A 22,704-nucleotide genomic window follows, 5' to 3' on the forward strand; every position below is an offset into this window, starting at 1 on the left:
GGGATGAAACCCCCAGAAATTGGATGGCAGCAGGAACCAGAGGGTCACCCATTTAGAAAGTGGATTGTTTGGCCCCAGAATAAGGTTTATTAGTCAAGGTGATTACTTTTAAAATGCTCCCATTGCTTATCGGATAAAACAGAGATGAGATTGTAAAGAGGAAGCAGAGTGTTTAGCACCTATTGCACTCTGCAGCTGTAGATCTCAGAGCACTGCATGTAGACAGGTAGATGTTAGTAGGCGCGTTTTATAGACGGGAAAAGCAAGCACAGATGAAGTGTTTTTCCCAAGGTCACCTGGAGAGTCAGTGACACAGAGTCAGGAGTAAAATCCAGGTCGCTTTCCGAATCCAGGCCCCTCTCCAAACCCAGCTGCTTTCTGCACAGCAGACTTGACTGTTATACTGCCAGGTAGCCCAGGTCTGCTTAGCAACTAGCCTTTTCTGCCTTCTCTCTAGGGTCTTGTCTACACTAGATTTAGTTCCCTTATAATTGCCTGCTGTTACTGCTGCCAATACAGCCCCCCAGCTGGAGTGCCACCAGCATCTTAATCATTGTGTCAGGCTGGTACAACCAGCCCCTGGGAGCAGATGGGTATGCAATTCCTTAGGCAGCCTCCTCTATAGCTGGGGAACTCCAGAGCTACCTGCCCTGTGGGTAACTGTCTTCCCAACATTCCTAGGCAAATCCCAAACACAGGCACCTCTTCCCATTGCAAGGCAGTGCATGGCCTCTGTGTTGCAATTTGCCCTTGCATCGGGCTCGAGGTTACGGTATTTAGGAGGGACTCTGCCCCCTGTGTTCCTGAAAGCAGACCTTGACCCTGGTTTTCAGTGGTGCTTAACGCTGCAGCCCTCACTAGCTTCAGTTGTAGTTGTAGGTTCTCGGCACCTCAGCAAACCAGGCCCATGCTGAACAAGGGAAAATAGAGGCCCTCTTTTAGGAGCTGAACCCAGGTATGTTTGCCACGTGCATTTCGTGTCTGACCATTTCCAGAGCTGTTCTTTAGCTGAGTGCTGTCACTGAACAAGGCTGTCTGTCTTATGCATCTTTAACACAGTCGTTGTGGCATCTCAGCGTTTTTAGTGGTGTGTGTCCTGAGGAGTGATTTTCCAGTAATCTCTGATCCTGCACTAAACTCTATGTATAGCGTTAAGGTGCAGTGTTAAACAGATGTTATGTTCCACCCCAGAGGTGGCTGTATTTTGGTGGTGGGGGCGATGATCCCTGGATGTCTAGTTTAGAGCACTCTGGGATCCTGGATGAATGTAAGATCTGATTGTGTCAGACTAGAAATTAAGAGGCTGAACTGCAGTTTCCCTTCACTCCCAAAGTAAACCAGTCAGTTCTCCTCTCCAGAACATCCTGCTGAGGTTCACGCACTTGCTTTACTTGGACAAGCGGAGTCCAGAGCCGTGTGCCAGCTGAGAAAGGCTGTTTCTCGCGCTAGCTCACTTGTTGCCATGCTTCTTGTCAGTGGCAATTAATATTTACAAGAATGTGAAAGGGAGGCTTAGCTGGAGGAAGGAGAGCATCCATCCAGCCTGCATGCATTCAGAGCAGGACAGAGGCAGACAGCTGGGCTGAGGGCAGGCAGCTTGGGGGCCAGCCATTGCAAGATCACCTCGTATTCTCCCACTTGTAGAGATGCTGGTATGATTCTTGGGGATAGCTCTTCGAGCAGGTGGGCAACGCCGCCCAAGCGTTTATCTTCTGTCCCAGGAGGTGGGATCAGGAGATATGAGGGGGAAATGAGGGACCCGATGGTTTGAGAGATACACAGAGACATTTGCTCCAGCTGTGCCTGCTCTGTGCGGGGTGAGATGACACCTTGGTAAAAGCATCTGAGCCCTGTTTATGCTGAAGCCAGTGGGGAAGGACAGCGGTGAGGTTTGCTTCTCTGCCCAGGTCACCAGTTCCAAGCCAGCTGGGTTGGTGGGGACCCCAAGTTAGTATCAGGTGATGGCCTAAGACAGCGATATTCAACCTTTACTGAACCGGGACCACACAGCATCCCCCCACCTCCATGTAACCAGATCTAGTCAGCACTTCCCCCCGCCACGTTTAGCAGTATGGGAAAGGCAGGATGAGTGTGACACCCAGATGCATGTCTTAGAACCCCTGGTCTACATGGAGCGAGATGTTGGGTTTCAGTCTCCTTCCTCCTGGGCAGATGTCCACACTTGAGCCGTCACCATGACTGACATTGGCTGGTCAGCAGTCTCAGCAGGGAGGGCAGGGTCTGAACTCCCCTCTCATCGCTACAGATGGCTTCTCTAGGTCAGGCGCAAGGCCTGTTGCCAGGGCAGCACAGGGGGACCTGCTCTACTGGTAGAGGGTGTCATTTGGTAGGGCTGGCTAATCTAATTCACTCCCAAGGAAATAGAGAGGAAATGGTGCCGTAGGAGTGAAGGAAGCATGGGGACACTGGTCCAGGTCGAGGATCTCTTGGTAGTGGACGCAGCCTCCTGTGTCTAGAGACAGCATGGTCCAGTGGACTGGGCTGTGACTCAGGAAGCTTGGGTTCTAGTCCTGGCTCTGCTAAGTGACCATTGCCCTTCCCCTCCTTTGTCTATTTAGACCGGAAGCTCTTTGGAGCAGGGACGGTGTATGTATAGCACCGAGCACAGTGGGGCCCTGATCTTGGCTGGAGCCAAGGCTCTACCTTAGTAGAGGTGCCCCTCAATGACATTCCCTGGAAAAGCAGCATGAGTGCATTCTCCACAGAGAGGGCAGAGCCGTCATTTGACATCCCTTCACATTCTACCGCAGGGGAGCAGCTGCAACTTGAGGACGCCCTGCCCAGTGGGGAGAGAGGTTCCCCTGGTGTTGTTGGGCTGGGATTTTGAGAGGAAGAGCTCACAGCATGGCCCCAGTGCTGGGTGTGGCTTTTTCTCCTACACCATAAGCCCAGTCTCTCACCCAGTACTTCCTGGGCATTTTGGAAAGCTCCCTTTCTGTAAGGGGCAGTGGGGATGCTTGACTGGTGCTTGCTTCATCTCCTCCTCCTCCTGAGTAACCCAGAGGGAGCTGAGCTCTGAAGGAGGGAGAGGACAGAGGGTTCATAAGGCATGCTGGGAGGGTAGTGGGGGCGGGTAGGATGGGGGAGGGAGACAACTGCATTGTCGTATCCCTCTATGGAAGGAGCAACAGAGAGCGGCGAAATCCTACTCTGTCCCCTTGCAGGCCGCAGAGAGAACCTGCCTAATGCTGCGGCGGCATCAAAAGAATCGTATTTCATTTATCCACTGACGTGTTAGCTTATCTGCAGCGCGTTCTCCCGACCCTGGCTGGCTGGTGCTGTAATTAAGGTTGTGAAACAAGAAGCTCTGAAGCCATCAAAGGTGCCGATTCCAAGAACAAGTCCACGTGACTAGCTTCTGTCTCTGGGGGTGACATTGCCTCTCTTGTTCCTTCTTTCTTTCTTTCTTTCTCATTCTTTTTTCTCTCTTTCTCCTTCTTTCTGTACTTCTGCTTCTGGACGTGGCACTTCTGGGGCCCCAGCCTCTTGGTTCGCGCAAAGAGCACCAACATAACAATCAAACGCACAGGGAAATGCACTGAAAGCCATATGTGCTACAGGCCTGCTATCCCCCACTGCCCAGCGGTGCAAAAGCAAGGATGAGGCCAGCTCCATGGGGGGAGAGTTGTGGGGTACTCAGACAGTGCAGTGATGAGTCCATGCAGGGCTATATGTACGAGTCTCTCGCAAGCTGGGATTACTAGACAATGCTGCTTCTCCGAGAATTATGATTATTGTCTGAGCAATTGCCTGTGTGAGGGCTGCTGCGAGCTTTTTTGTCCTAGAGATACAAATTATGCAGATGGGCGAGGTTGTTCTATATGCTAATGAAAGATTAGGGCTTGTTTCCTGAACCTTCCTCACATTATCCTGCCTCTGAGGCATATCTTAGACTTCTAAAGGGAATAATGTTTGTCGGCTTCTTTTCTTTTCTGAGCTGAATGTGTGTTTCTTTCGGGCCCTCTCTTTGTAAGTAATAAACGTTATTCTGAAGAGATTCTCCAGTTCTGATCCTTCCTCCCTGATACGAAACTATTGACTGCCCTTGGTGATGCCACAGCAGTTCCCCCCACCATTTTATTGGCTATCTAGGTACTTATATGGGCTTCATCACTATGGTATCTGAGCATCTCCCCGTCACAAATGGGTTTTAGGCTCCCTAGGAGGTAGGGTCTCCCATTTCTACACAAGGCTAAAACTTGCCCAGACTCACACAATGGTAGAACCAGGACTTGATCCCAATGCTCTTGAGTCCCAGTTTCGTGCCCTATCCATGAGATTATCCTTCCCAGTCTAGCATGCATATGGGATTTAAACCTATTGAGGGCCTTCTGTTGGTCTGAGGAGCAATCTCCTGCCTTTAAATTTCTCCCCCACACCTGCTGTGGATAAGAAGACAGGGTTTCCCTTCAGTGCCTTTGGAGTAACTGTCCATTTCAGAGCTGTTCCATGAATGTGGCAGTGGTGAAAATCCAGTGGGAGCAAGGAGAATTACCCAAGCAACGAGCCAAGTTTTATTTAAAACTAGGGCTGTCAAACGATTAAAAAAATGAATCAACATTAATCGCTCGATTAATCACAGTTAAACAACAATAGAATACCATTTATTTAAATATTTTTGGATGTTTTCTATATTTTCAAATATATTGATTTCAATTACAACACACAGTACAAAGTGTACAGTGCTCACTTTGTATTTATTTTTATTACAAATATTTGCACAGTAAAAAAGAAAAAAGAAATAGTATTTTTCACTTCATCTAATACAAGTACTGTAGTGCAATCTCTATTATGAAAGTTGAACTTACAAATGTAGAATTATATACAAAAAAACCCCTGCATTCAAAAATAAAACAAGGTCACACTTTAGAGCCTACAAGTCCACTCAGTCCTACTTCTTGTTCAGACAATTGCTCAGACAAACAAGTTTCTTTACATTTTCAGGAGATAATGCTGCCCGCTTCTTGTTTGCAGTGTCACCTGAAAGTGAGAACAGGCATTCACATGGCACTATTGTAGTCAGCGTCACAAGATATTTACATGCCAGATGCAGTAAATTTTCATATGTCCCTTCACGCTTCGCCTACCATTCCAGAGGACATGATTCCATGCTGATGACAGGTTCTGCTCAATAATAATCCAAAGCAGTGTGGACTGCTGCACATTCATTTTCATCATCTGAGTCAGATGCCACCATCTTTGGTGGTTTGGGTTCCGTAGTTTCCTCATTGGAGTGTTGCTCTTTTAAGACTTCTGAAAACATGCTCCACACCTCATCCCTCTCAGATTTTGGAAGGCACTTCAGATTCTTAAACCTTGGTTCGAGTGCTGTGGCTATCTTTAGAAATCTCACATTGGTACCTTCTTTGCATTTTGTCAGATCTGCAGTGAAAGTGTTCTTAAATCGACCATGTGCTGGGTTGTCATCCCAGACTGCCATAACACGAAATATATGGAAGAATGTAGATAAAATAGAGCAGGAGACATACGATTCTCCCCCAAGGAGTTCAGTCACAAATTTAATTAATACATTTTTTTTTAACGAGGATCATCGTCATGGAAGCATGTCCTCTGGAACAATGGTTGAAGCATGAAGGGATATATGAATCTTTAGCGCATCTGGCAGGTAAATATCTTGCAATGCCGGCTACAAAAGTGCCATGCGAACACCTGTTCTCACTTTCTGGTAACATTGTAAATAAAAACAGGGCAGCATTATCTCCCGTAAATGTAAACAAACTTGTTTGTCTTAGCAATTGGCTGAACAAGAAGTAGGACTGAGTGGACTTGTAGGCTCTAAAGTTTTACATTGTTTTGTTTTTGAGTGCAGTTATGTAACAAAAAAAAATCTACATTTGTAAATTTCACTTTCACGATAGAGATTCCACTACCATACTTATATGAGGTGAATCAAAGATGCTGTTTCTTTTTGTTTTTCATTTTTACAGTGCAAATATTTGTAATAAAAATAATAATATAAAGTTGGCAATGTAAACTGTGTATTCTGTGTTGTAAATTGAAATAAAATATTTCAAAATGTAGAAAAACATCCAAAATATTTAATAAATTTCAATTGTTTAATTCTATTCTAGTAAACATTCTATTGTTTAAAAGTGGGATTAAAACTGCGATTAATCGCGATACATTTTTTTGAGTTAATCACGTGAGTTAACTGGGATTAATTGAGAGCCCTGTTTAAAACCATTGTGGAAGAACATGTTTTACACAGGGCTGCTGATCTCTTCGCAGACAATGGACCTGGGCCCTGCTGGGATGGACTGAAAGATGTATTTGGTCATTTCCATCTCTGATTTCCAGGCTGCACCAACAGGCAGCTTGATGCTTGGGAGGGAATCCCATCAACTCTTGGGAAAGCCACAGCTAAATGCTACATGGAATGAAATTAATGCGACTTCCAGATACTGCTGCTGAGTGTGTTTTTCCCATACAATTATTTGATTCCCAAAGAGAGTTGTTCTCCCCTGCTCTTTCCCTACTGTATTTGTTGCAAACAGTGAATTTGTGTTTTTTGTTTTTTGTTTTGTTTTTTTTCCTGAACCCAATTTCTGAAACCTTGTGTTAGGCCCTTAAATATTTAATAGTGTCTGGAGAGGATTTTAATTAGTGTACTTGTTGATCCCAACCCCATGGGAAATGGGAACGGATTGGCTTTTGGATTTGTTTGTTCAGTGTAGTAGCTAGACAAGCCACAAATGGCACCCATTAAAGAGAAGATTGCTCTGCTTATTGTATAATACTTTAACAGTAACTGTCACAGGGTGGCGGGGCTCTTTAAGGGGAGCTGGGCACAGCCCCATATGCGAGGCAATTAATTCCCTTCCCCAGAGGGAGTGATGAGCCCAGGAGGGGCTGAAGGGAGAAGGGAGGCTGCCAGAAGGATGCCCTGGAAGTTGCTGCTCAGTAGAGAGCTGGGAGCAACCCAAAAGAACCCCAGAGGGGCTGAAGGGAGGCTGCCAGAAGGAGGCCCTGGAAGTTGCTGCTCAACGGAGAGCTGGGAGCAACCCGCTGAAGGGAGAGACTAAAAACCCAGGAAGGGCTGAAAGCAGAGGCTGGGCTGAAAAGTGCCTAAACCATGTGGCAAGAAGACAGACCCCCAGGCAGGAGGGGCTGAGCACCGCTGGAGGCAGGGCTGAAGACTCTGTGTCTTGTTCGTTGTGGACTTGGATGTCCTGGAAGGGCTGGACTTGTTTTCTTCAATTAATTAGCCAGAGAGTCACTGTGGCATCCAAGCCAGGCTGTGAGATCCAGCCTGAGTGAAGGGAGGTTCAGGCAGCAGCGAGCTGAGTCAGGTCCCAGGAAGGTGGAAGGTCACCCTATGACACTAACAAATCATGGTAATAAAGCTTTGTCCTCCCATAGCACCTTTACTGTGAGCATCTCAGAGCGCTTTGCACACACTCATCAGTTTGGCTTCATGGCCCACTGTGATGTAGGCACTGTTATCCCTGTTTGACATATGGGGAAACTGAGGCACAGAGCAGTGAGGTGACTCGCTCAAAGTCATACAGGTAGTCAGTGGCCAAGCTGGGGGTAGAACGCAGGATTCCTGGGTTCTTATTTCCTGCCTTAACAAGTAGGCAGTGTGTTCACTAGGAACGGTTTCCACAGATTCCCCGCTGTTGCTAATACTGGATCAGCTCCACCAGTGCTAGCCGCATGGAGAGCCCAAGCATACATGGGCACCAATATCGTTAACCCAGGTTGGAACAGGGCTAGGTGACATGGTGGTAAAGACGCTGGTGGTCAGCGTACAGAATGACTCCTACTGTGAAGGCAGTGTGGTCCTGTACTGGGGGACTGGACTGCAAGATGGAAGACATGTGTGCTATTCCCAGTTCTGGCTTGCGGGATGACCGTCGGTAGGTCACTTCAGCAACGGTGCCTCATTTTCTGCCTCCATAATACAGGCATAATGATACTTACCCCCTGTGTAAAGCACTTAGTGCTTTTCATCTGTAGAGCTCTATATCAGTGATAGCTAGGTGTTGAGGGAACTTGACCAGTGTTGGTGGAATTTGGCAAAGATGTCAATGTTGAAACAGTTGAAGTGTAGCCGAAATCCAGATTTACTCATGGTTCTCTCAAGCTCTTAAGGGCTAGCTTGGAAATTATTCTTATTAACAAAAGAAAGTATTTTGATAGGCCAGGGAGCAGTCTAGTATTGAAACCATTTCTGACCAATGAGTCTCACCTGGTTTGCCCTGTCTACACTGGTTGACCAAACTCTGCTAGAACCTGGTTTAGTGGAAGTAATGTTTAAAAAGCAGTTTCCTTGCAAATGTCAATAGGATCTAGGGACCAGATCCTCAAAGGTATTTAGGTGCCTCACTCCTATTGATTTCAATGGATCTGAGCGTAACACAGCATCGTGTATGGTAGAACTTTGGACAACATGACTTTTGAAGAGCAAGGCAGACAATGAAGCAGGTTTGCTGATCCTAGGTGTTGCTGAGCATGCTGGTTGTTGGCTACATAAGGAGGAAGTGGGAATAAGGATATAAGAATAAATCAAAATTATTTTAATGTGTGCAAATGGCTCCCTTCCCTGTGTGCTGGCCCAGTCACAAGCAGTTACTGGTGACACGCCAATAGCAAATCTGGCTTTGAACTAGTCTCTGAATCCAGACAGGCATGCTGAGCCCCGGGGGGTTAGGAATGTGGTGTGTATTTAATGTTTAACCAGAGACACAGTTTACATTTTTAAACATGAATTTTTGTGAGGGGGAAATGGGTAGACCAAAAAACATCAGATGTCAAACTATTAATGCTTAGGATCCTTCTATTTCAAAATAATGGGCTTAAAGTTATTATAATTTATATTACAGTAGAGTATACAGATCCCAGCTGAGATCAGGACCTCTTTGTGCTACGTGCAGTACAAATACAGAATAAGAGACAGTACCTGCCCCAAAGAGTCTTCAGTCTCGAAACAGACAAGGGAGTGAGGGGAAACTGAGACATGAAGAAATAAAGTGACTTGTTTAAGCTCCCTTGTAGAGCCAGGAATAGAATCCAGACTCCTAGCCCATAGTCTGCTATACTAGACCAATGGGTCTCAACCTTTCCAGACTACTGTACCCCTTTCAGGGGATTTGTGGATTTGTCTTGCGTATCCCAAGTTTCACCTCTCTTAAAAACTCCTTGCTTACAAAATCAGACATAAAAATGCAAAAGTGTCACAGCTGCACTATTACTGAACAATTTCTTTCTTTCTCATTTTTACCATATAATTATAAAATATTGTACTTACATTTCAGTTTATAGTATATAGATAGGGCCCTTTGTTTTCGGTTTTTATTTTATTTAATTTTTCCTGGGAATTTATCGGTGTTTATTACTACAACAACAAAAACAGGTCAAAATCGGTAGAAAAGGTATTAATAATTTTTCTGGGTAAATATCAGGGTTGGATGGAAGGACAGGGTGAAAAAGTATTCAGTAGATCAATCCTTTGATGAATGGAATTCAAGAAGGTTTGCTGGAGAACTAAAACAGAACTCAAAACACATTGCCAGCTCTGAGTTTAATAAAACAGTACATCTCTGATCCCCAAATAAAACTTTTTATTAGAAAAAACAGTTTACTGTTGTAGACTTAGAACTATTAGCCTATAAATATTTACCATTTAAGAAGTGGGCCACACCATTTGCAGCGCATAGACTCATCCTTTTCTCCTGTTTTTGTTTTTTTAAAACTTTTGAATACTTCCGGTGTTCTCAAACGTATTCTGATACAGATCTGCATTTTCTTCCCATTTTAGTGAAACCGTTCTCTGCTAACAGCTTGAAATGTGTATGTGGTGAGTGTGAGATTCATCAGTACGTTCAGATGTGCACGCACTTCAGAGCTTGCATGCGTGCCTGTTTATTGTGTGTATTTTCTAGACTTATTTTCTAGACTATTTTCTAGACTTCCTTCAACAGGCAGCTTTGCATATGCACACAGACTAATGTATTATTGTAATACATAGATCTCATGCAATGGATTGTGTTTTCCTAATAAAACGAGGGTTTTTTTATATATATATTTGAATGATACAAAAGTAGGGTGAAAATCGGAAAAAAACAAAAATACTTTTTGTAAAACCCAGGATTTTTTGGTAAATATTGGTTTAAACTGAAAACCACAGAGTTCTTATAGAGAACAGTATAAACAAGTCATTGTATGAAATTTTAATTTGTACTGATTTTGCTCATGCTTTTTATGTAGCCTATTGTAAAACTAGGCAAATATCTAGATGAGTTGATGTACCCCCTAGATCTCTGCGTACCCCTAGGGGTACATGTACCCCTGATTGAGAACCATTTTACTAGACCACTGCGAATACTACTAAAGGCTTATCTTGGGTAACTGAGTCAGGCATTCCTGGATGGAGATTCCAGCCATATTTATCTAATTAGCAAATACAGCTTCTCAAGTAAGACGTTTCCAGCCACTTTACGTCCTCTTCTCTTCAAGAACCAGCGTTTCTCTTGAGGTCTCTGGGTTGCATCAGGAAAGTCCCACTGAAGATGAGACAGTCTCTTCCCCTGGTCGAAGGAGTCTCTCTGGCAGTCCTGTAACTAATCACTTATAGGCAGTGTAGTCCACATGCTGATCCCAGACTGCTAGTTCGAGCCAGGCTTTAGGCACCAAGACAGATTAATCTAGGAGCCAGAAAGAACCATAGCAATCTCCCTGTGTCTGGCAGCCCCAGTAAAGAATCCCCTTCAAATGGTCGCAACCAAGTCCTACCTCTGCCGTGAGAGGCAGGACGCTGTGTTGCAGGGGGCAGTGTACGCCCTGTCTTATAAAACCCGAGGAACTGGTACGAAATATACGGTATGAAAGTGGCTTTTGTAGGCTCTGTGCAGTCACGTGGTGTGTTTTTGGTTGCTCATGTTTATGAAGAAGCTGGCATAAAGCTGGGCTGCTGGGCTGGCTCCTAAAAAAACAAGTGCTAATCCCTCAGGGGGCCTGATCCTGCTTGGGCCATTTGGGCGTTACTGTAACATAAATAACAAGGATGATTAGTAATCTAAGGGCCCAGGGGCCTGCAGGTTGCTGAGTGCCTGTAACTACAACTTTCCCTTGGGCTATACAGTAACTAATTCTGATCATCTTGAAAACCCTTTGTCCCTGAGGGTAGTGTGCAGCGCACCTTATATGATGCAAACAGGGCCAGAGTCTGCACTCAGTGTCTCCGCATCCAGCCAGCCCCACTGCAGACTCAACAGTCTGTTATGCTCTGAAGTGCGTACACACCTAGCGATTTCCATGCTTAAGAAAGGGCTTGAGAAGAGCCCGAGAGAGGCAGCTGACTTCCCTGGCGGGTGAGAGAAATTGAGGGGATAGTGTGATTCTTCTTCCGAGGGGGTGCCTGGGGGATGTCTCTTGGCAGGAGAGTCTCGGGATATGCCTGTACTGCAGCAGGGAGGGAGCCTCCCAGCCAGGGTAGACAGACTTGTGCTAGACGGGCTTGCACCATTGCAGCACCAGTGCAGGCTCAGGCTGGCCACGTGAGCTTGGCCTGTCCCTGCCCCGGGTCTGAGCTCGGGTGACTAGCCCAAGCCTCTGCTGGTGCCGCTGCAGCCACACGGCTATTTTTAGTGTGCTCGCGTGAACCCTGCTAGTGCAAGTCTGTCTACCCAGGCTGGGAGGCTGGCTTCCAGCTGCAGTGTGGATGTACCCGTAGGGGCTGGCTGCTGTCTTAGCTGGCCTGATAGAGGATGCCAGTGTCAGGGACAGGATCACCCGGGGTATGTCTGTACTGCAAAAAACAAGGTGTGTCCTTGACTCAGGTTGAAACAGCAGTGAAGACATAGTAACTCGGTGTTTAACGTGGGTTAGCAGCTCAGGTTCAACCCCAGGCTCCCCTATGGGCTTTAACATGAACGGCTAACCTGAGTTAAGAACCAAGTAGCTCTGTTTTCTCTGCTTTTTTTAACCCAAGTTAGCTAACTCGTGTTAAGACCCCGCCTTTTTTACACGGCAGACACACCCACAGACACGGGCTGCATGGGAGACAATGGTGCTGCCATCTAACTGTGGGCATGTCAATGCAGGCCCATTGGATGCTGTCACTGTCACTTTGAGGCTGGCCTGCCCTGTATTGCGCCACTGTTAATTCATTTTTGCCTAAGCATGCTCATAGTTAGATGTTCCAAATCCATGATGGAAGCCGCATTGGGTAGCGGCAGTGCAGTGCAGTGGTTACAGCACAGGGCTGGGATACTGGAGATGGAGACAATAGTCCCAGCTCTGCCATGGGCCACTGCTCAAGTTGCATGGCCTCCCTGTGCTGTGGTCATCCCAGTGGTGAAGCAGGGATAATAATGCTAACTGATCTTTGTAAGGTGCTTGGCAATTGTTGGGTGAAAAGTGCCGTACAGCAGCAAATAAACTAGGTCTGTTGCTCCCAATATCTCATTTTGGTGTCTGCAGAGCCCCCATTGCTGCACTCAGTGCTACTGTCCATTCCAGAACAAGAGGCCAGGAATCAGGAGTTCTCAGTTCTCGTCTCAACTCTGCCAATGACTCACTGTGTGACCTTGGGCCAGTCACTTCACCATCTGTTGTCCCATCTGTAGTGTGAGGCTCACACCTCACAGAGTGGATGATGTTTGTCAAGGGCTTTAAGATGCTCAGCTTAACGGTGCTGTAGAAGGGAAAATTTTAAGGTACCACCATCATTCATGATGGTACAATATAATGTGACCCACTGGTTGCTGTGTGTTATGGCCCCCCTCTGTGCCTAATCCACAGAGGCCATGAGTTACAGCCCCAGCTATGGAGCCTTGTGGTGACTCGAGTGTTTAGCTCCAGAAGTCCCTGCTGGTGGCTGCCACAGTAACCTGGGAGACAGTTGTGTGTGAGGAGATGGCTGCCCAACATTCGGGGGGGGCAGCATGTCCATCTAGGGAGCTTTACAGACAGACCCTGCTGGTCTAGAACGTGGCCCAGGGAGCCTCCCTGACATGTTTCCTATTTGTCACTCGGTACACACAGGGAGCTCCTTCCCCTTCTGAGCCGGCCTGCCCTGCTTTAAAAGCTCCACACTGAGCTGTGGTCCTGATTTCACGGCGAGGCCAGCAAACTCCTCTCACCCCTGACGTCAGCACCCACCTCTAGTCCTGAGCATCCCTAGGCAACGGGCCTTCAGCCGTGGTGGACTCTCCCTTCCCAACCCCTCCCTGCGAGTGTGCATGTGAGACAATAAGTGTTGCACACCTGGGTCAGTGGTGTGAAATCTCATTTTTCCTGCATCTTAAGCCTTGTTGGCTCATTGGAGCTGCAAGTCCCCGTTTTGGGAGGTGGGTAGGAGGCCAATGGCCTGGAAGGCCCATGAAGCTACTGAACAGGGCGATGGTTGCACACACTCCAGTCCTCACCCCCCGTTGTTCCAGCCATGCCATGCGACTGTCTGTGAAGGGGAAGCAGCTCCTTTCCACTCCCCCCGCCCTTCTCTCATTTCAATCAAGTTTCTCCTCTCCAGGCAGTAATGAATTTGCTGTCCCCGCTATCTGCTCTTCTCGCTGCCTGGCAAACACCAATTAACGAGCTTAATCAATGCTTAACAAGAGCGGCTTCTGGTGGCCTCGGGGGAAGGGGGGTGTGGGCAGGGGGATTAAGAGGGGACGGTGGCAGAGCGGCCTCAGGCGGTGTGTTCCTCACAAGAGTGCCACTCAGCATTTACTCCACCCCTAAGCCAAAAGGTTGGGGTGGGAGGGAGCAGGCAGGTCTCTCGACTCCTGTTTAACCCTCCACAAGGAGGGGCCTGGGGACCGCTCTGGGCTGGGGAGGAGGTGAAGGGGGTGCTTATTATGATTAACTAGTGAGACTGTGGTAGCCCCCAAAGCACCCGTTGGGGTGGGGGCCCCATTATGCTGGGCACTGGGATGCCCAGTGAATGCTGGCGCTACGCCAGCTTATCGGAAAAGCTGCCGTGTCATTGGCCTTCCTTTGGGTTGACTTCCGCTTTGGCACGGCCCCCCAGCTCTCGAGATCCCTGTATCCAGGGCTGCCACTGCCAGAAATCCTTGGCACAGACGTGCCAGGGCAGGGGCCTGAGGATCACTGCCCACGGTCTAGTCTAGTGTCCCTTGCTATGCTCCACGTCAGCTGGAAACTCTGCACTGCTGAGAACGTGGTGTCTCTCCATTCATCATGGCTCTGGGTGGGGCACAGCACTGGCTCCTCCCTCCCACCCCTCCCCATTCAGTCGCCCTCCTCACTCGTACCACAGATGCCCACACCTGTTCCTAGTCTCCCCTTGTTGGACTCACTCTGTGCCCCAGGCAGGCCTGGCACAGGAATTTGGAGTGAGGGTGGGGGAGTGGAAGGTGGCACACTGAATCATGGGCCTTGTGCGGGGATAGGAGGCACTTGGATTTCCTAACGCTTTCCCTTCCCATACCCAGGGCTGGGGTAATAGTAACACTTGGCATCCCTGCAACTATTTCTGTCCATTCTACAACTGGGGAGGTTGAGGCACGGAGAGAGAATGGGACCCCAAGTGGCACTGTTACCGGTGGGAGACGTCTCCAGAGTCCCCGTGCAGTAGCTGATCCATCGGCTTACACAACCTCTCTCTTCACCGTCCCCTGAGAATCTGCCCAGAGCATGATGCTGAACTCACTGTGCCTGGGCCATGCCAGTGCTTGCCTCTGTTGCCAGCCCTGCAGCTGCACCATTGCTGGAAATCTGTCACAGTAGCATCTCGTACAGACAAAGCTTCCATTAGCTTTAAAAGGTATCTGATTAAATATGTTAAAACTAAGCTGCCTCCGGAAGCAAACACCCTGGCAGCCAGCTCTGGCACTGATCTTATTTCATGTTCTGCTTTCGCAGTGGTCCCCAGGCTCCTTCAGGACCTGTCTATGGCAGGGAGGCTGGATTAGCGCTTTCCTAGTGAGCTGTGGTGCAGCCCTTTTCCTTGCTAGGAAGCTGTCAGTGTGGGTTCTGGGACCAGCGTGGTCTGAAATTACAATGGATCCAGCTCATCAGACCAAGGCTGTGATTTTCCTAGGAGACTAAAGGATCTGGAGGCCCCCAACTCTCGGCTCCTTCAAAAAGCATCAAGGATTCCATCCAGGGGGTTTGTCTGCTTGTCTCCCAGACACCCCGTGCAAATGACCACAGCTGGGCTCAGGAGTTGACTTACCTCATTAGAAAAGGTTGATGGAGGAGATGAGGGGGGTGGTTTGCACCCTAGCAGTGGCTTTTTCTCTGGCTGGCCACAGCCCCAGTGAGACGTCAGCTGGTTGATTCCTAAACCCAGCGAGGCCCAACTCAGGCCCTGCATGGCTCTCCCTGAGGTCGATGGGAGGCTGGTGTGCAGGACATGAGGGCAGGGCCTCCCCTGAAGAATAGAAAACCCAGGGGAGTCGAATAAAATCTGTTGAAATCTAGGGGCCCAGTTCAGCCCCTGGGTACATCTGTCCAGCCCCTGTGAGTTCAGTTGCAGGAGTGTAACTGGCTGCAGGATCCAGTTTTATGGTGTCAGTGGATTTATAATAACATATGACACTCGCTTTCCATGTGGGGATCTCAAAGCACTTGACAAATACATAATGAATTAACTCTCACACTGCCCCTGGGAGGTAGACAGCTATTATTTTCCCCATTGTATTGATGGAGAAACTGAGATCCGTCGTGTGTCTCAGCCAGAAAGCCCATCCTCTGAGCTGTGTGTGTACAAAGGACCATTAATACCAAGAAATAGGTTTACAGCAGAACCTTGAATCACTCAAGAATGGCTGAACGGGTTTGGCTCAGAATTTCCAGATCACTTTGCCTTTGGGGCTTAGCCCAGAGTTGGAAAATGTCATCCGAAAAGAATGATCTTTCAGAAAGCTGCAGAGGTGGGAGTGAGTGCTAGTGGGAGTCGCAAGGGCAGTTCCCAGTTCCCAGAGCGCAGCTGTTTGTTGGGAGGAAGATTGGACTTTGGGTAAAGGCACGGCTCTGGTACTCAGGAGAAAGAGGTTGAATTCTCTGCTCTGGCAGAAACTCACAAGGGTAAACTACTTAATGTCTGCGTGCCCTGTTTTCCCATTCTGTAAACCACGAATAAGGCTGTGTGTCTGTCACGGAGATCACGGAAGTCATGGATTCCGTGACTTTCTGCGACCTCTGTGACTTCTGCAGCCGGGCAGCCCCTAAGCCAGCAGCAGCAATTTGGGTATGGGAGGGGGCTCAGGGCTGGGGCAAGGTGTTAGGGTGTGGGGTGGCACTTACCTGGTGGGAGAGAGCTCTCTGGCTCCCACTGGCATGTTCGTGCAGCTCCTAGGCGGAGGGGCCAGGGGGCTCCATGCACTGCCCATGCCCATAAGCACCACCCCTGCAGCTCCCATTGGCTGCGGTTCCTGGCCAGTGGGAGCTGTGAAACTGACGCTTGTGGCAGGAGCAGCACATGGAACCCCCCGGCTGACTCTCCCCCTGGAAGCTGCAAGGACATGCTGGTCGGAGCTGGATAGGAAGCTGGCCAGCCCCGTCAATCCTCTCCTCCCCCCCCAGCACCAGCGGGGGTCCCAGGCCATGCACCGCTGCCTGGCCCCCTCCCCTCCAGCACGAGCGGGGGTCCTGGGCTGCACACCGCCACTCATCTCCCCCTCAGCACCAGCAGGGGTTCTGGGCCACCCCTGCACAGCATCTGCGGTCCCCCCCGGCCCAAGTTTTAGTGAGGGGTATGTAGTAAAAGTCATGGACAGGTCATGGGTTGTGAGTTTTTGTTTACTGCCGTGACCTGTCCATGACTTTTACTAAAATTACCCGTGACTAAAACACAGCCTTCACCATGAATAATATTTGTGGATCAAGATTGTAAGCTCTTCGGGACACCTTTCACTGTGTGTTTGTACAGGGCCTAGCACAATGGAGCCCTGATCTCATTAGAGGGCTCTTGGTGTTACTGGGGTATAAATGCACCTCTCCTTGTGTGCACATCCATGGAGTTGTGCAAGCACATGCCTGTTCCCAGAGGCGGATATATTTGGACACATTCACACCCTTTGCGTATGATCGTAGATAACAATGTGATCTTATATAATACACATACTTTTCTAGAGCTAATGCTGTTTGCAGAGAGGCACGTCTGCACACAAAATACCCGGTGTTGGGGAAAATGAAGGTGGAACTGGATTCTGCAGAGAGTGCAGTCCCAGATGAAATAATTATCCCCATTGTCAGCCCTTCAGCACGGACACAATGGCTGCAGCCGGGCTGCCACTGCTGCGGGAGGAACCCGCCGTCATTCACTCCACGACAATCCATCTTTTCATGAATGCTCCCCTTGCCGTTCCCTTTCCTGTGGGCGTCACCTGTCTCCTGCAAGGGTGCTGGGCTTCCATTTCTAAGGCGATTGCCACCTTGATTACAGCACTTGTCTCTGCTTTTGTTTGCTGCGAGGGATAAATATTGATTCATTTCAGGCTGGTAAATGTCCCTGCCACTTGTGATTGCTGTTGAGGGATTTCTAGAGAGCCCATTTTTACATTGCCCGTGGGATTTTTGGGGGTGTGTGTGTGTGTCTCCCTTTAAATCACAGTGCCCTCTTCTTCCACTGGCCCCCACCTCCTACACATCCACCCTCACTGGTGCTGGGGATTGCAATCTGCAATCCCCTCTCACCTCCCTGCCGTACTAGGGGTTACACACAGGCACAGCTGGCCTCTCTCTGCATATGGGCCTGCCCTGCAGAGAGCAGCTGCTGGGAGCAGCTTCTGCAGCTTCGAGGAGAATGGAGCGAGTGGTGACCCCGTTGCTTGCCAGGAGGCGTGGTGTGACTGCAGCATCTATCAGTGCCCGGGGACAGGATGCTGGGACAGTACCAGAGCCCTGGTAAACAAGGGGATAAGTACACATTTGCCTTCCCTCTCCTGATGCACTAGTGCCCAGGAGCTATAAGATCAGCTGGAGCAACAAGCAGCTGAGCGTGTGGGGGCCCTGGAGAGTCCCAGGCTTTGTGTGTGAGCTTGGGTGAATTGCCTAATCTCTGTGGGCCTTGATTCCCCATCTGTTAAAGGGGGATAATGATAATTTCTTTGGTCAGCTCAGTTTGCAGGCTCTTTGGGGTAGGGGCTGTGTCTTACTCTGCTCATGTACAGTGCCTAGCCTGGCCCCACAGAGCCCTGATCTGGGATGGGCCCCTAGTGCTGCTGCAATAGAAATATTGATAGTGGGCGAGCAGGGATCTGCCCTGCTGTGTGGGTTAGGCCCCAGGTGTGTGTGTATGGGGTGCTGCTTTTTGATTCTTTGCTTTCTCCTCTGCCCCTTGGAAGACTTTGCTGATCACTGCTGGATCTTATTTCTGCTGGGTCATCATTCCCCCCGGGTTACACATCCTGATGTATGCACAGCCCTCTCTTGTAATGCAGCCCCTCTGAGCCCAGTCCTGCCTTTGTGGACACCCCTGTGAACCCATAGCTTTCAGCCAGGGCTGTGCCTGATCCGGGCCCCATGGCATTGCTGCTGGGATATTGAGCCGTGAGTGAGTGAAATCTCAAAGGGAATATGTACACTGTAATTAAGCATTTGCCGCTGGCCTGTGTCAGTGGGCTTGGGCTGCGAGGCTGTAAGACTGTGGTGTAGATCTTTGGGCCTGGGCTGGAGCTTTGGCTCTGAGACTCCCCCCCACCCCGACTGCAAATTTACAGCCCAAGTCTTGGCAGCTCTGTTGCTGGTGGTTGAGGATCGAAGGGGTATGTCTGTACTGCAGTTAAAAACCAGTGGCTGGCCTATGCCAGCTGACTTGGGCTAAGGGGCTGCTTAATTGCTGTATAGCATATAGGGACCCTCCCGGAGTCCCACCTCACAGGGTCCCAGAGCCTGAGCTCCAGCGTGAGCCTGAACATCTGCAATGCAGTTAAACAGCCTCTTAGCCCAAGCCCCGTGAGCCGGAGTCAGCGGCTACAGGCCAGCCGTGGGTTTTTGCTTGCAGTATAGTCATACCCAAAGGGAGTGGGAGGAAGGCAGCATTACCAGCTTCCGACGGTTTTATTACTCAGCAGGATAAGCACTTGGGGGAGGGTGTGGGGAATGGTGAGTCTAGGAAAGACTTGCTTTGAATGTGGAGGAAGCATGGTCGAATTTGAACCAAGGGACTGGATGTTAGGAGGTCTGAGTTCCATTCCTGACTCTCACTCTGACCTTGGGTACCTCTCTGGGCCTCCATTTCTCCATCTGTGCCATGGGGATAGCCTTTGCCCAGTGGGGATGTGAAAGTCTCTAGCCGATCTATTTCCTTGTGTGGTCCCCTCACACCAGTGCAAAGTGGGTGTTGAACCCCACTGTTCTGAGTCAGCAGTGCCTGTCACTGGTGTAAATGACTACACAGGGTGCAGGGTAATGGAGAACCAAGGCCCAAAGTTTGCAAGTGCTTTGAGATCCTCTCAAAGGTGCTGCGTTAATGCTGATACTGGTGAGAGTTCCCTCCAGCAGTAAAAATAGATGATACAAGCCCCTGAGGGGCACGAGTGTCTCTCATTGAAAAGGAATGAGTGACTGGATGGAGGCCAGCTTGGAGATGGCCCCCTCAACCTCTCCGTCGGGTTCACCAGGGTGGTAGTTACTGAGGCACAGTGGCCTGGAATTTCTCCCCGGTAGGCTAGGCAGCATCTCTGCTCTGGGACACCCGCGAGATTCGCTCTTGCCCTGCAGCTGAGGTTCAGAGCTAGGATTTGTTTGGCTGGTTCTGTGCCACTTGTGACGGGAAGGGAGGCTGGGGGAAGCGGCTTGAAGGGTTGAGTGCTCCTGTCAGATGGAGAGAGAGGTCGCTGTGCCCGTGGGCTAGGAAGAGAGAGCAAAGGGAGTGAGGAAAGGGAGCAGGGAGCCATTATTTTTCCTGTATAATTTCTGCTGCTTTCTGTGCAGTGTAATAATAATCTTCGGGCAGTGGCCGGGCTTCCACCCTAACCTCCCCACTTCGTGACGCGAGCTGTGTTCGTCCTCTGCCTGCTCCGGCACACGGATCCCTTTTCATCCTCCACCTTGCTTCCACACAGCCCCCCGGCAGTCCCTGTCTGATCTGTGCTGCAGCTCAGGAACCTTTCCGGGCACAGGCAGTGTCTAGTTACGCCCCAAGAGAACTTTGACAGTCAACAGCAACTAAACTCGGTAGGGGGGACCCTGGCTCTGGTTGACCCTGACAAGGCTCGGATGCAGACCGACTGGTTCTGTCTGCCTACTTGGCAGGCTTAAACTCTGGCTTGGGGACGCTAGCTCCGCTCTTTGTTTCCGGGCTGAGGTTGGCAGCGATGTTGATTTCAGGGCCCTGATTGAGCCGCATGCTCAAGGGGCTCATGTGAGCTGGGCGGGAGGGGATGAGAGGCTAGGGCTTCCCATGGACAGGATGCAGCCTGCAGAGCAGGGGAAACAGCCGAGTGGCTGACAGCTGCTAACAGCCCTGTCTGGGGCAAGGCAGGGGAAGAATAAAGGGGACTGCGTGCAAACCCCTCTGTGCTACAACCAGCACAAGCAGCGTTGGCTTTGGGAAGCTGTGCCGAGCTGGGAAGCCGGAGTGTCCCAGTGGCCCTGTGGGGGCGGAGACGGAGCATTCGACCCGCAGGCTGCGCTGCAGACAGTGTATGAATCATGAGCTGGAGCTGGGGCCCGTCATCACTTTGGAACCCAATCCGTGAACCCGGAGTCCTTGCTCCCCTTAGCTGGGACATCCTTAACCGACACTTCACTTCAGCTCTTCCTGGAAGCGGAGCTGATGGGAAGTGATGGGACCAGCCCTAGCTGGAGAGAGCCAGTAAATTGCAGGCACTCTGCAGGCTTTATCAGAAATGACTGAGGCTGCTGCTCAAAGGGAAATGCAGCCCGGATTTTTTTTTTTTTTAAAGTTTCCAGAAATCCAGATATTATATTTGTCTTCTACCTTCTGTGACTCCCTCCCCCTGCCACACCCGCTGGCAAGAGATCTAGTCTGAGATTCTTTAAATACTTATGTGAATCTATTGCTCATGGAAGGTGCTGGATGAAAAGCCCTGGAAGCCAGACCCCTTTGTTTATCTCCAAAGCCTCCTCAATGATGCTCTGCTGACATCCCTCTTCCTTGGAGGGACCAGTTCTGTATGGCTCCACAGCCCTCTGTCACTGGCCTCTCGGCTCCTTCTGTCTATTAGTGGGGTTCTGTGCTGTGGACACTTGTCTGCTGTAGACCCCCGTTTGACACAAGCTACTAAAGGACCATCAGATGGCTCCCAATCTGGGTTGGATTCGAACCACTAACCTACAGGTGAAAACGTCTATGTCCTATTGCCCAGGCCTGAGTCATCCTTTCCCTGCAGCTCTGGTGTTATTTTAAGAAGAGTAAGAGAAAACAAAGACACAGAAGCCATTAGACTGCCCACTGTATTATAGATATAGGAGGCCGTCTTCAGAGCATAGCATGGGGCTTCGGCTCAGTGATGCCTATCGGGGTAATAATGAAAAATAATCTTACATTTACTCAGTGCTTTTCCTCCCAAAGGTTCCCAGTGTGCTCTGCACACTTAACAAAGGGATCGCTACGTCCACGCCTAGAGTGCACATCCCTGGGGGGCTGTACAAGGCAGCTGTTTTGTGGTGCTCAGCAACAGTTCTCAGGCTGAGAGAGCGGAATGTGTGTGCACAGTGGTACTAGTGAGAGAGATTTCAGAGTAACAGCCGTGTTAGTCTGTCTTCGCAAAAAGAAAAGGAGTACTTGTGGCACCCTAGAGACTAACCAATTTATTTGAGCATGAGCTTTCGAAAGCTCATGCTCAAATAAATTGGTTAGTCTCTAAGGTGCCACAAGTACTCCTTTTCTTTTTAGTGAGAAAGAAAACAAGAACCTCGTTAGATTGGACCAGAGCTTAATTTGTAATAAAAGAGGTGCTGGGGTTCAAGCGATTTTTTTACATTCTTAACTAATGCAGCAAGCCCAGAGGTGCCGGGTCTATGGACGGCCAATCCTAGAGGTGTCGAGGCTCAGCTCTGGCACAAATTAAGCACTGGGATGGACACGCTGATCTGGAACTTTTGGGTCAGATCCTTAGCTAATATCCAGCGGCACCACTCCATTGAAGCCAGTTAAAACCAGCAGAGGATCTGGCTGGCAGTTGTGTACAAAGTCACATGAGCAAGAACTCTGATAGTAGTAGGTAAGAAATTTCAGGGCAGGTTTAATTCCTGCTGTAACTTCATAGTCTTTGTTACAGCAGGGATGAATTTGAGCCATTGACCGGACATGAAGCAGTACCAGGAAAGCTAAAACCTGAGTCACTCTGGATTTACACTGGTGTAACTCCATAGCCTTCAGTGGAGACACTCTGGATTCACATGGGTGTAACTGAGGCAGAGTCTGTCTGTTGGTTAACAAGAATAGGGATGGGGAAAGAGACCAAGGAAGTCTAGATAGAGCTAGGGAAGGGTAGTTTCCTTTTAGGTGGCCTAATACCTTTACTAGTCTTCCCACACTAAATGAAAGCCTGGAGCCTTGGCACTTGGACGGCTCCCGGTGCTATATAGAACATGTAGGACCTCATGGAGCTGGGCTCAGGATGGGCGGCTTCAGACCCTGGTTCATGGTAGGTCAGATCAGGTCTCTGGCTTGGGTATGAGACCACAACAGTCTGCTGAGCAGTTGACAGGAGCCGAGGTCCTGCCCCTGAAATGGAAATCATGTTACATCAGCAGATCCCTTGCACATTGCGATCCAAA

At 49.3% G+C, this 22,704-nt stretch overlaps 1 protein-coding gene across 6 annotated transcripts in view; it reads left to right on the plus strand.

The window, feature by feature from the left end:
• The window catches only part of NCS1 (neuronal calcium sensor 1), a 118,288-nt gene that overhangs the window by 25,856 nt on the left and 69,728 nt on the right, over window positions 1-22,704 (plus strand). For 4 of the 6 annotated variants that reach the window (XM_073313974.1, XM_073313973.1, XM_073313975.1 and 1 more), the window contains one exon: window positions 9,803-9,841. The exons of the other annotated variants lie outside the window; for them this stretch is intronic. In XM_073313974.1, the coding sequence (XP_073170075.1) occupies window positions 9,803-9,841 (39 nt within the window). The remainder of the gene's footprint in view (window positions 1-9,802; window positions 9,842-22,704) is intronic. 6 annotated transcript variants of the gene reach the window in all.

The sequence above is a fragment of the Lepidochelys kempii genome, chromosome 16 (genome assembly GCF_965140265.1).
Source record: "Lepidochelys kempii isolate rLepKem1 chromosome 16, rLepKem1.hap2, whole genome shotgun sequence".
NCBI classification, from domain to species: domain Eukaryota; kingdom Metazoa; phylum Chordata; order Testudines; family Cheloniidae; genus Lepidochelys; species Lepidochelys kempii.